This window comes from Anser anser, assembly GCF_964211835.1.
Source record: "Anser anser genome assembly, chromosome: 2".
In the NCBI taxonomy this organism is placed as follows: domain Eukaryota; kingdom Metazoa; phylum Chordata; class Aves; order Anseriformes; family Anatidae; genus Anser; species Anser anser.
In genome coordinates, this window is record NC_139721.1 from 20,140,182 (window position 1) to 20,153,662 (window position 13,481).

Sequence of the window (13,481 nt, forward strand, 5' to 3'; positions counted from 1 at the left end):
TGTGTTCTAGTGTCTAATACACTCTAAGTTTTCAATATTCTTTTTACACTGATTTGCACACCCTAAAATTTATGTTTTTCCATGTCATCTCTTGTGTTCATCACTTTACTGCAAAACCAGTGCTCTCCTGCAATTTGTAAAACTAAGACTAGCACTTCTCCTGAGTGCTTAACAACATTAGCTATCACTTACTACCTCTGTCTTCTACGCTTCTTTTCAAATTCATAATATTTCCTCTCAAAGATCATTAACCTGTGAAGGTGTAATTATTCAGAATAGCTAGAGACTCCTATGCAGTACACACTGTAGTTCTAGAAATTTCAGAACCTTCTGTGGCTCGAGTGAAACACTTTAACTAAGGCCTGAGTCATTTATATATATGTAAGTGTATATATATACATATATATGTTATATATACATGTATATGCATGCATGTAATATTATCACAGGAAATTTTACAGGTAATTTCTGCTCCAACAGTAAGCCTTGGTTCTGCAGGCCACCAACCAATTAAGTAATGCGTATCACCATGCAGTCACAGAAAACCTCTAGTAAATCTGCTTCAGCATCACACCTGGCTTCAACTATCATCATTCTGGCACACTCTAGCACGTATTTCTGATTGTCAGCATCACATTGCCCCCCATGCCGTGATGGTATGAAACTGACACAAGAAAGAAAAACTCAAATCTAGAACAGCTTTTCTATTTATTTTTCTGTTCTTCTTGTAACACAGAAAGTAATTATGTGAGAAAGCTACAAAGTTTTCTCTGTGTCTGCAGTTAACAGGGTTCATTCCTTAAACATTATACACACACTGAAGCAGGCTGCAACTTCTCCATACTTTCTTCAGTTCTCTTCAGAGAAGACTAAGATGGTGGGAAGGCTGAGGTGTGCCAAAGAAGAAGAGCAGATGCAAAGCAGTGGGAGCATCCTGCCTCATTTACCAGGGGGGCTGTAACAGAGGTCCCCCACATTTTGCACCATGCTGGAGTTCTTTCCCTATCCTCCACCCTCTCTCCTTGATTTTATTACACATACATCATAACCTGACCCAAATACCAGGGTGAAATTGCCTTTATATTAGGAAAAAAGCATGTCAGTGAGGTGCGCTGATGCTCCAGCACCACAGTGCCCCATGGTCAACTCCTGATTCTTGTGGCCTCTGCCTGCAGTAGGGAGCAGTGCTGGAATACAGTGGGAGAAAGAGGGAAATGCTGACAATGATGTTTGGATAAGTGAGTGCACAGATTGATCCCCAGGATCAATAGAGAGGTCAGGATTCAGTCACATAAGATCTCTGACTACAGCTCTTGGGTAATTTCTGGAAGACAATGGAGGGAGACGTACCTAGGAATGTGACTGAGGGTTGATCACAATTTCTGTTTAAGGAAACCTGAACAACAGAAGAGCCTTTTCAATTGCTTCCAGTTCTGAATCCATTATTTCTGAGCATAAAACATATCTCAGTGTCCTTGGTATTGCAACAAGAGCTATCCATTTCTTTCAACATACACATTGTCTCTGTACTACTCTAATGTCAAGAAGTCTCTTTAGGCTCCTAAATTAACAATGAGGAAAAAAATGAGCACAAGTTGCTTTTACAAGTAAAACAGATTCTAAGTATTTTCAACAAACAAACTAGGTGAGATCCAATACATGGTCACGATGTTTGAGATGTGAGAAATGCTAGCGGTGCCGTTGCCTCTGTAAGCAAGCACAGCAAACACCTGCCAGAGTCTCCCGAGTAACAAGAATATGAGCTTAGGGACCTACCAATAAATCACAGTCTTGCAGGTCAATTAAGTGGCCGAGAGACACTTGAATTCCTTCCTTTGTGTCCTAATCACAGCCTCGCTTGTAAGCAGCTAGAGACAAAGTACATCCAATGTGATTTTAGGATTGTGTTCTGAGCAGTTCAGTTCTACAGCCAGCATGGGTACATTGCGGCTGCACTTCACACAGATCTGGGAGCTTAGTGCCTGGCGTGGTATGGAAAAGTCGTCCCGTAATTGTTACCATCAGGCTTAATACATTGAGAGCTAAAGGGCACAAAAACCTCAGCTCAAACTGTAAGTTACACACAGAGCCATCTGTAACAGAGGAAGGATATATTTCTAGATGCTTTTAGCTTTTGTTTTCACATGGCACACCTGCCACTGTTAGTGTGTATTGTACCACAAATGCACTGTAGGAATGTTTGACAGGCTGCAGATAAATCCAGACCTGTTTCCTTCCATATAGACATTTTATGCTCAGCACCAATGGAGCTGCCTGAAAAGAATGACCAAGGTTTGATTTTAGGCTTCTAGGTCAATGTTTCACCTTGACAACAGCTCTTTCATTTCAGGCAGTAACATTTGCCAGGATCCCTAAGGTGTTTTCATTTTTGTCAAGAAGTGGGAAAAAAAAGAAAAAAAAAAAAAGCAGTATGAAAAAATGATAAATCTTAATTCACAAGCTGCAGGACTATCTCTGTGTCTCCAGCACAAAACTTCAAATCCAATCCGGGACCTGGATGTGTATTAGAAGTCTGCAGATTTAAACCTTGTCCACCATGATCAAACTGGATTTATGGAGCATCATAACTCTCCAGACACCATCCAGCAGCTTATTAATTTAATAGACTCCTGTCCATTCCATGATGTTCCTGCCCTGACAGTCTCTCAAGATAAGGCGAAAGCCTTTTGACAGGACAGAGTGCATATATATTTTCTTCTGTTTTCTCATGGATGGGATTGTCGACAACTTGAAATGTGTGGCTCGGCAAATTTGGGGGCTTTTTTCCTTCCCTTTTTCTTTGCAGGGAAGATGACAGAGGTAACACTACCATGAGCTGCAGGGGTCATGAGGCTTGTAGTTCATTGCAGTCCTCAATATTTATTTACAATAATGGATTGAAAAAAATAATTTAATTAAAATGAAAATAAAACAAATCTAGCATCTATCTTATATCCTGAAAATAATGACAACATTTTTCTTAAAAAAAAAATCTAAATTACTGATTCTACTGCAATCAACTTAGAAAAATGAGGGCAAATATATGTCCTGAAAAAAAAAAAAAAAATCTCTGCATCATGCTTGCATTTATTTTAGCCAGCAGGCCTGAATAGTTGAAGCAATATTTCTTTTCACAAGGTTCCAGTGTGAAGTACAGACGGGTTTCTCTTCCATCCCTAACATGTTCTCATAGGTGAGTGTTAGACTTAGTTTACAGCCTCTTACACCTTCAGTCCAAAATATGTCAAAATATTCTCTGTGACTCTTGTCAATGTTCTGCCTATTCCCTTGTCTCCACAAGTGAAAAGGAATTCAAATTTAAAACTCTGAAATAAACTACACAATAAGTAACAAGAACACAAGAAACAAAAAAGGACTTGCATAAATGAAAGTGTATAAATGACAACAACCTAAAACTGTTACTTGCCTGCTATGTGAATGAAATGCACTAATAATGAACAAAAGCATTTTTGTACTGAAAAGGGAAATACAGCCATGCCCCTGCATTTCCTGTGATCTTTCCTTTATTATCTACATGCTTAGAATTTAGAGGTCATGCAATAATTCAGTATATGCTATTATGTATATACAAATTCAGTAAAGATGCACAAAATTACCTCATTTTTATAGATTACTAAAACCATAAGCAAGACCCTGACTTCTGAACTTCCTAAAGCAGATAATACCCCATTTTGCACAGGTTTGATTTGCATAGGTATGAAATAAAAATAAGGAAAAATTACAGTTCTGCTCTATGAGTTCTTTGAGGCTGGGATCACACCTTCTCTTTTGTCTGACTTAAGTCCACAACACTGTGGCTGTCATCAGCCAGCAATAAATGTCACTAGTCATGGGGACAAAAACTTTTCTTCGTGTGTGGCTAAGGAAGAAAGTAGCAGAACTGATTTGCAATAGTTTTGACTGTGATAGTTTCATCAGGCATCCAGCCTTCTCAACACCCCTGCAAAACAAGCATCAGTGAAGCAATCTACTTGCCTAGCAGTCGTGTCTATATGTCTGTACCTATGTGACTTTCTTTCAATGACTGTGAAGTCATATTGCTCTCATAGAGATACTATTTTATGTAAGCATTATACACACAATCATACTTTTCTGGAGAAAAAAAAATAAATCAATTTTTCAGTGTTGTGGAAAAAGAAATATAAAACAAGCTCTTCCGTAGACTTTTGATACTAGGACGTATTGCACACATTTTGATTAAAATGCAGTCAGCTGGCACAATGAAAGAACAACAAAATTCTGTAGCACCACCAAAGGCTTCAGCACATCATTCAGCTAATGGAGGCATTCACAGGGACTAGCAACCTTCTGGCAGATACTGCCATTTTCTGACTGTCCACGTGGAACAGACTAAGTAAATTCACAGAATTTGCTTTTAATAATATGCAGAAAAAAGCCCCTTGCAATCTAAAATATGTGCCCCAAGTTAGCCTGTGGCCTATTAAATAATTTGTTCCCTGACCCAAAACAAAATATACTCATAGTCTCATGCAGCAGTGTTTAAACTCCTTATAATGTTTGACCTGTGTCTCATTAGGGTCCCTCATGTTGTATGTCTGTGGAGCAATGTACCATTACATTGCCTTAAGCTGAAAAAAAAAAAAAAAAAGGTATTTGCTGAGAAAAAAATGGTATCAAGGACCTCACAGAACAATTAAGAAAAGTAATCCACTTTCACTAAAGAAAAAAATAAAAATCCTGTTGTAAAAACTGACTTTTCTTATATATTAAAAAAATAGACTGTTTACCTTATATGAACAATATTCATTGAAAATGACCTCCAGTTATTAGTAGTAATTTAATGTAACCTTGCTGCATTCGGATCTTTAAAGCGTGGTACATACATTAGCCGAATAACTCACCCCGGCACTGGGGCAGTAACAAGCAGTCCCCTATTTACCGACTTATTTTAAGTCAACAACAGGGCAGGGCATGCACAGGCATCACTGGCAGAGATGGGTGCCCAGCTCCTGCTCTGCCCTCTCCTGTGCTCTGCCTTGCCTCTAGTTTCTTTTTATAAATTAGCTATCTGACACAGTTTTAGTGTGGGCAGCTGTCATTTTAACTAATCTCATCCTGTAAATCCACCCTAGCAGGCTTGCTCTCTATTGTGATTGGAGAATGGACTTTTTTGGGCAGCTTTCAAAAGCAACATCTGTTGGAGCAGGCACCCAGTCCTGAGCTGTGTGGAGAAGCACTTGCCAGAATATTCCTCCCCCTTCTTGATTTTTGTGTTCACCAAAAGAAAATGAAAACGTTCACTTCTTGCCCTTAGGCAACATCCTCCCTCGCCAGGACTTTGTTACAGTCTCTCCGTGAGCCCTGCCTCTGATTTCACCTGCAGGGGGACAGAGGATTTTTATGACATTTGATATCCTGTGGCAATACCACTGGGGCAATTAACAGCTCCAGCCCCTGGAATTACTCACTCACATCTCATTTGGGAACCACGCTGGGTTGAGGACATTTTTTTTCTCCTCCCGCATCCTCTCAGTAATAACAAAGGGCATAAACTACTCGGCAAGGCCAGGCAGAGAAGGAAATAACGTCAGTAAATCACTAATGTAAATGCAAAAGCAAATACCGCCTAACGTGACACAAAATGACAGGTGGCTCCAGAAGCTGGTGAGCTGCTGTTACTGCTGGGGCTGGTTGGTGGCCATCCCATCCCATCCCATCCCATCCCATCCCATCCCATCCCATCCCATCCCATCCCATCCCATCCCATCCCATCCCATCCCATCCCATCCCATCCCATCCCATCCCACCAGCTGTCCCCCAGCACCCATCTGTCTCCCTCTGAACCGTGGCTTGAAAAGCTGCCATCTTCTGCCGGTGCCCGGCACAAAGCACAGCCGCCGGCTCCCACCCGAGCTGGAAGCATGCTTGGCGTTGTGCAATGCCACCAACCAGTCCCAGACATATATCCGAGATGTTGGTTTTCCTGCACAGAGTTATCCTGTGGTGCTCTGCAATCAATTACTGTTATACCACCATCATTAATAATTTTCTTAATGAAAATGATTCTGTTGATCTCCGTTGTATTTTAATTATCAGAGTTAAGCATAATTACACTGCAGCTCTGAGCTGGCATGTAGACTCCTTTAGGGCGCAATTTTGTTTTAACACACTGATAATGTAATTTTACATTGTGTCAGTTGTTTAGTTATTATCCAGTCGTACAATTCCGCTGTATTCCTGATAACAGATAATAACCTTAGCACCTCCTATATCCTGAAGTCATTTAAAAAGCAATATTGGAATTTCACAACTAGCTAACTTAATCGCCTTATGATTTTATAATTCCCACAGCTAAATATTTGTACAGGCACCCTGTTTTAACAATGTCACTAAACATACAGTATCCATACATTTCACACAAATAGCTCAAACAATATCTATAAAAATATCTGTTATATGAACATGGTTTTCAGTCTGTGCAACTGCTTTCTTTACACAGTTTCTATTCTTTTTGGTCCAAATTCATTTTTTAAAATCCCTTCTGTCCCAGTGGAAGGTTTGCAGTTAATACTCCTGCCCCTCCCAGGCTGTTGAGGGGCTCCTGCTTCTGGTTCTAGAGAAGGTCTGGTGCACAGTTCTCTTAAGCATGAATGTTTCTGAAGTGCGTTGCAATGAGCATACAGTTCCTGCATTAACACTTTCTACAAATGAATCTTTCTTGAATTACTGATACTCTGAAGCTTCTTTGTTGTCGTTGTCGCTTGTTATTTTAAAGATCAGATTCATAATTCTATATAAAGTACAGTTCCTAAAATCTTTCTCTAAAATTTGTCATAGGACATCTCTTAAATTATTGAAATTGAATTGAAATTATTTTTGAAACACAATAGAAGTTTGATATAAATATTAAAACAAAAAGAGCATGTCTTTTAAATTTAATTATAGTTGTAAGTTTCCTTGAAAAAGAATAGAATGGGATAATGGCACATGGTATGAGCAGACAGCTTGCATCAGAGCTTGTAAAAAGATGTACTAATGCACTGTTTTTCCCTTTTCTGAATTGTCCTAGTACCACTGTAATGCAGATATAAGAACTACAGATAGGAATAAGTGATCCTAGACTAAATAAATTAATTTGAAATACTGATCACTTATTTCATACCTATTCATTCCGAAAGCGCTCTGATGCATGGTTTTAAATAACCAGTTTCTCAATCTAAGGATGTATATAGAAGATGAATTGGGATTTCACTGTAACAACACAGCAACATAATCCTACGTATATACATCATATATATATGCACACATATACACACATACTTTTGGTGTTTGCTTACCTAGTGAAAATATTATTGAGAGTTTTGACGGCAAATAGGGAGTTACCTGGCCGGTTCAGATTCATTTTCAATAGGAACTACACAGTGGACTCCTCTTCTGGGGCTGAAAATCTCCCTGTGATCATTCTGTATGCAGTTCATGGCTGAGTAAGGTGGCTATTCATGGCTGAGTAAGGTGGCTATAGCCTGTAGTGAACTGGAAGTCAGGCTGACATTCCTATGCTCTTCTGAAAGATCTGGGGAAAATTATGTTCTCAAAGACTTCACTGTGTTATTACAGCTAAAAGGAAATAGAGCATGCACTTCCAAGTCAACTTATTGACCAGTAACATGTACTTCTAGACAATTCACAAACTTATTTTCCTCTTAGAAATGTGCCAATTTACTCCACTCATCTTATCTTGGATACAGTGAGAAAAACAGCTCCCAGGTGACCAAATCTTCTACACGTACAATTCCACACATTTGTTCAGCTAATTGCTTTCAGAAATAACAATGTATTGCTAAACAAACTAACAAAATTATACACATATAACAACAAAATAACATCGAATTACAACTTCATGCCAGCTGACACCGTTTCATTAGAAGTAATGGCACTGTAGGAGACAGAACACTAGCACAAATCAAGGCAATGTAATCTGGAATGATGAGATACAAATTGAAGGAAGAAACATTATTGTATTTATTTATTTTACCATCTTCTATTCGACATTGTTTTGTGATCCAAGCCAATTAATCTTTGTAGTACAAAAATCCCAGCGGGGTTCAAGGCAAGGGTAGGTGAACAGGAGAGCCAACTCCAAGTGCAAAGAGATGAACAGAAAGCAGTGAAGGGACAAATTATTTCCCATATAAGTTTAGTCAAGTTGCAGGGTTTTAACATGCATTTATAAATTAGGGTGCATATTTATCCTCATCTATAGTTTTAATAGGCACCTGCATTGTGTGAATCAAGTTGTTGCAGAATTTACCTTGAACACTGTATGATTGTCTCACAGTACCTTGCTAAGCCAGTACTAAAACAACAAGCATTTTCAGTGAGGCAAAATCCAGCATATTTGAATGAAAAGAACAATGTTTTATTCTATTTAGATTTTACTGAACTGCAGAAAGTTTTTATTATTTAAAAAAAAAAAAAAGATTCAATCACACAGCACTGAAACTGTCTAATGAATTAGTGTTTGTAAGGTACTTTGAAGATGAAAAGTCTTACTGGTGTATATATGTGCTCAATATTATAATTACAGAAAGAATATAATACTTGATAAGACATCATCCTATGGGAATTTGTGGAAGCCATGTTTTGGAGTGAAAGTAATTTCCCATTACATTAAAAAGTTGTTGCAGAAAAGTTTGCCTGTGAACCACATTTATTACTACGAATAGTAAATTGCAGTTCAGTATTAAGGAGAAAAGCTTCCCTATATTAGAGCACTTTGCAACTTCTTTCACTTGGGCAGCAATCAGAAAGCTGTGAAGGAAGGGCAGCTCAACCCTTTTTAGATATGAGCCCAGTTCTCTAGTACTGCAGGTGTTTCAGGTTGCAGAATGAATGTGTTGGCACTCTGTAATTATAGTAGAGAGAATTTACAAGACCCTGGTGTGCAACTCATTTTTAACATGCAAATTCCCTGTTTTCAGTGTTTCAACTTTCAAAGGCTTGTGGCAGTTTAAAAGCAATCCTCTTATAAGTGTATAAATTGCAATGATTATAGGAACAAGTTGTAATTGTTTCTAGTAAGTTTTTAGGAGTCTTTGATGTTATGATTAGTGTTTTGTATGTTAATATATTGATATGGGTGCTTATTTGCCTGGATGCGTGTACGCTGAAATGGTCACTAGGTTGCCTCAGCAAACAAATCTTTGATCTCAGTAGGTCTGTTTGGTTAGAAATAAAACCTAAAAGAAATTAAACAAGAACAGTGCATGTTCTGAAGTATTCACAAAGTGCTGAGATTGGTGATTGAAATACAAGGAAGGAAAGTCATAGTTTTGCAACCTGATCTTCAGCAGGAATGCCAAAAACAGCTATACTAAATAAGTTATTCTTATTCTGTGCATTCAAGTGTTATTTTTAACATACTGTAATGATATCATAACTGCATTTTACAAAGCTTTCACAGTGACTGACCAAACAGCATGGTGCATAGTCCCTCACACAATGGACTGAACTCAAGGCTCTTTTGGTAAAGACAAAAGTCTCTCGAACCAAAGTAGCTGTTCAATGTGGTAGGTTAGACAAAGCATGTCTTGAGGGCCTTGTAAGAACTCATACTGACTTGAGCAAATCTCACATGAACAGACAACTAGCATAAGGCAGAAATGACATGCATTCCCATTAGCCAATGCATTACAGTGGAGCATCGTCATGCAGAGGCTGGAATGTCAGAGGTTACAACCCTGAAATCCAGTTCCAGTTATCTTCTATTACCCTGCTGACATGAAGTTTTATCATAGACCAATCAAGTTCAAATTCTCCTTATAAAAGATGATTTCAGTTAGGAATCTATAATGTAATGTAACATGGAGAAATGCTATCTGGTATGTCCTATAAAAAGTTACTGCATTTACCTATTTAAAGTGTATAGATTTTACTGAGGTTTGCCAAGAGGCTCTAGCTCTCAGAGACAAATGGGTAGTAAGTCACATCAGCTGACATCCTTCTGTGTTTATAAAGCAGTTAGTACACTACAGACACCATGTGGGATTTTTATATCATTAAAAAAAAAAAAAAAAGCATAACAAGAACATCGTAGCAAAAACAGAATGAAAACTATTCCACTTAAAGAAAAACAAACTAGTCCATTGTCATGTTATGCAACAGGTATATTTTTGCATTAATACCCAGCACAAGAAAGTAGAGCAAAAATCAGCTTGTGTTTACCTTTGCTGTACACAATGCAGTTGTTTTTGTTGTCTTCTACTCCTTGCCAAGTCACATCCAGCAACCACTTGGGGCCAGCAGTCAGTACCATAGGGACCGAAGCCTTTGTCTTCTGTAGGAAGGATGATAACAAACAGATGCCATTTGCTTGCCTTGATTAAGAACTTGAATAATAATAGTAATAATCATTTTATTTGCCAACAACAAAATCTCCAAACCCATAAGCCAAGGTCTTATTCCCCTGCCTCGGGATTTTTTTTTTTTTTTAAAGAAGACACAAGCAGTAAGCTTTGGTTCTTTCATTGATTGAATGGTGAAACTGTTATCAAGGATTTTTCCGAATGATATTGGATCAGATCACCAAGATTAAGCAGATCTCTGGTGGCTGTGAATTATAAAGGGAATGTAGATGACTTTCACAGCAAAGAGCCAACTGTTTAGAAGTGAACTTTAGACACATTGTACTTCATTATCAGCAGGATCTCACTATTTCCTGAAACAGACAGGAAAGAATTTAAAGAATCAGTATCCATTTCAAAGATCTGTCCTGGGTAACATTTGTATTATCATAGGAAATAGTTCTGAATAGATAATGGAATTTTTCCCCTTTTGTGAGTTGTTGATGTGTGATTTTACTAACTCTGAAATAATAATAATAATGCTAATGACTCAGTACACTTTGTCTCCAAAAAGACTGTAAAAGAAATTGTATTAATGAATTCAAAGGCACAGAAGTAAAGTATGACATCCATTGCACCTGGAAGGCTTACAGGCAAGGAGATGCACATTTATCAAAACCATCTCCTGTGTATATTTTAGATACCATAATTGGAGACTTTTGTATTTGAGGAGACAAGGCAAAGGGCTCAAACTTCTTTACACTTAGCTCCTTTTGCTAATCAAATGGCACAAAAACCTGTGTCTGATCCTGAATTTTTTCTTCAGTAAGTGGCGCTGAAATGCCACTTAGACATTCAGCATTCACAGTTCTTTTTCTCTGTACCAAACGTAAAACCACAAAATAAAGTACAACAATCACCACAAAACTTCTATTTATTATTTATTTATTTATCTATTTATCTATTTATTTATTTTAATCCAGGATATAATCCTCTCTAAGACTTTCCAACCTTTTTAAAGAGATTTGATTATTCTTCATTCCATCAATAATTCCAGTTGGCTAGGTTCTATTGGTGATATGCTGTATGATTAAATGAGTTAAAATTTTTAAGATAAATAAAAGCATTTTTCACATTCCAGATGCATCGGCCATATATATCATCTGTGACTGTTCTAGAAATCACAGAATCATGCAATTGTAGATGTAGCGAAGTATACACGTTACCATATAACATGCTATATTCCCATGAAAATAAGACATAATTTAAACTTTTCAGTTACGTAAGATAAAATTCATAATATTACATAAGGTTAACTTCATGATCTTATATAATAATATATTTAATATAACACTGTATGTCGATATTTTTGAAAAGATGATGGAAGAAGACAGGTATTGAAAGTCACAATTTCTCATATTTTTCAGCTGATTTTTGACCTGTTTCTTCACTAATGCTAGTTTATCAAATGTAGTATTTATTGTTTAATTTGCATTCATATTTTTCATTTTTCATACAGATGTTTACGCATAAGACATACTTCTATATCAACTACATGACATTCTCAATCTTTCAGAAGTTTTGGAAGAAAAAGATATGAACGAAGAATGAAATTAGTAAAAAAGAAGGTAAAAGTACCAACACAACTATCTACTGTAAAAATGCTGAAAACAGAGACATGCTATGTCTCAATTCCTAATATTGCCTTTCACACACGAAGCTGCAGAAAATGTGTTTGCATGTGTGAAGTATTACCAGAGACATCCCTACCTACTGTGTATGTTTGGAATCTGGATTTAAAACTCTGTTCTAATTGGTTGGGTAAGAAGACTTTTTTTTTTTTTTCCTTTTCAATGTTCTTAAGTTCATATATAAATTATCAAGAAGCCTAATATTGCCAATTACGAAATCAGTGCAAATTATTTACATATGGGCTGCTCAGAAAACAAATGATAAGAATGAGGCATGAACTGAAAAAGAAATACAAGAAATAAGATGAAAGATAATCTAAATATCATTTTGGTATCCTAGTTTAGAGAAGCCTAGATTTTAGTGCCATTTACACCAAAACAGCATAAGGCTGCTATTGAAACAAGGAAGACTGACTATTCTTCACAGAGCTGAGAATCATACCTACATTAAATACAAGCTTTAGCACAACTGCTAGAGCAACCGTGACTGCATAGCAATAAGGAAGAGGAGGGTCAGGGCATGTTCCTACCAGAGGCTAAATTTCTCCACTTGCCATTTCAGTCAAGTCTTTAACATGGCTTTTGCGCTTGTATGTACTCTCAGTCTCTGGTAATCCCAAGTGCAATCAACTGATAGTGCATTAATAACCAGGCAGTGGGCTTTTCCAAATATGCCATAAATTATTCAGACATTGAAACAAGTTTATTTTTTAAGTTGGAGGGAAGGGAAGGGAAGGGAAGGGAAGGGAAGGGAAGGGAAGGGAAGGGAAGGGAAGGGAAGGGAAGGGAAGGGAAGGGAAGGGAAGGGAAGGGAAGGGAAGGGAAGGGAAGGGAAGGGAAGGGAAGGGAAGGGAAGGGAAGGGAAGGGAAGGGAAGGGAAGGGAAGGGAAGGGAAGGGAAGGGAAGGGAAGGGAAGGGAAGGGAAGGGAAGGGAAGGGAAGGGAAGGGAAGGGAAGGGAAGGGAAGGGAAGGGAAGGGAAGGGAAGGGAAGGGAAGGGAAGGGAAGGGAAGGGAAGGGAAGGGAAGGGAAGGGAAGGGAAGGGAAGGGAAGGATGTCTAGCCTTCAAATGCAAAAGAGATCCTCTATTTAATTTTCAGAAGATCTAATTTATATTTCTGATTTTCTTCTTCCCAGACATCTGACATTTCATTGTTTCTCTCCTGTCTGTAAGGGTATTAATATTTGTATTAAGGTGGTATCAAAAAGCCTCAAATAACATTAGGATTCTCTTGTGCTGAGCAATAGTTTATTATCTACATAGGCAGGACAAATAATATGTCCTGGGATTATACTTAACCACATAGTGATGAGAAAGAAATAAGATACAGAGATACCATTTGACTTTCTCATGGAGATTAGTTTCTCCTTTAGTAAGTGGGTAGGCTTAGTCCCAGACCACTGCCCCATTTTCTTCTAGACAATGTGATGAGCCCAGGCTGGTGCCTCATCCATTCTGATGTGAAG

General features: G+C 37.8%; 1 protein-coding gene across 4 annotated transcripts in view; it reads right to left on the reverse strand.

Annotated features, from left to right (window-relative positions):
- The window catches only part of ZFPM2 (zinc finger protein, FOG family member 2), a 312,841-nt gene that overhangs the window by 97,176 nt on the left and 202,184 nt on the right, over nt 1–13,481 (reverse strand). For all 4 annotated transcript variants that reach the window (XM_083822270.1, XM_083822269.1, XM_083822271.1 and 1 more), the window contains one exon: nt 10,207–10,318. In XM_083822270.1, coding sequence (XP_083678396.1) covers nt 10,207–10,318 — 112 coding nt within the window. The remainder of the gene's footprint in view (nt 1–10,206; nt 10,319–13,481) is intronic.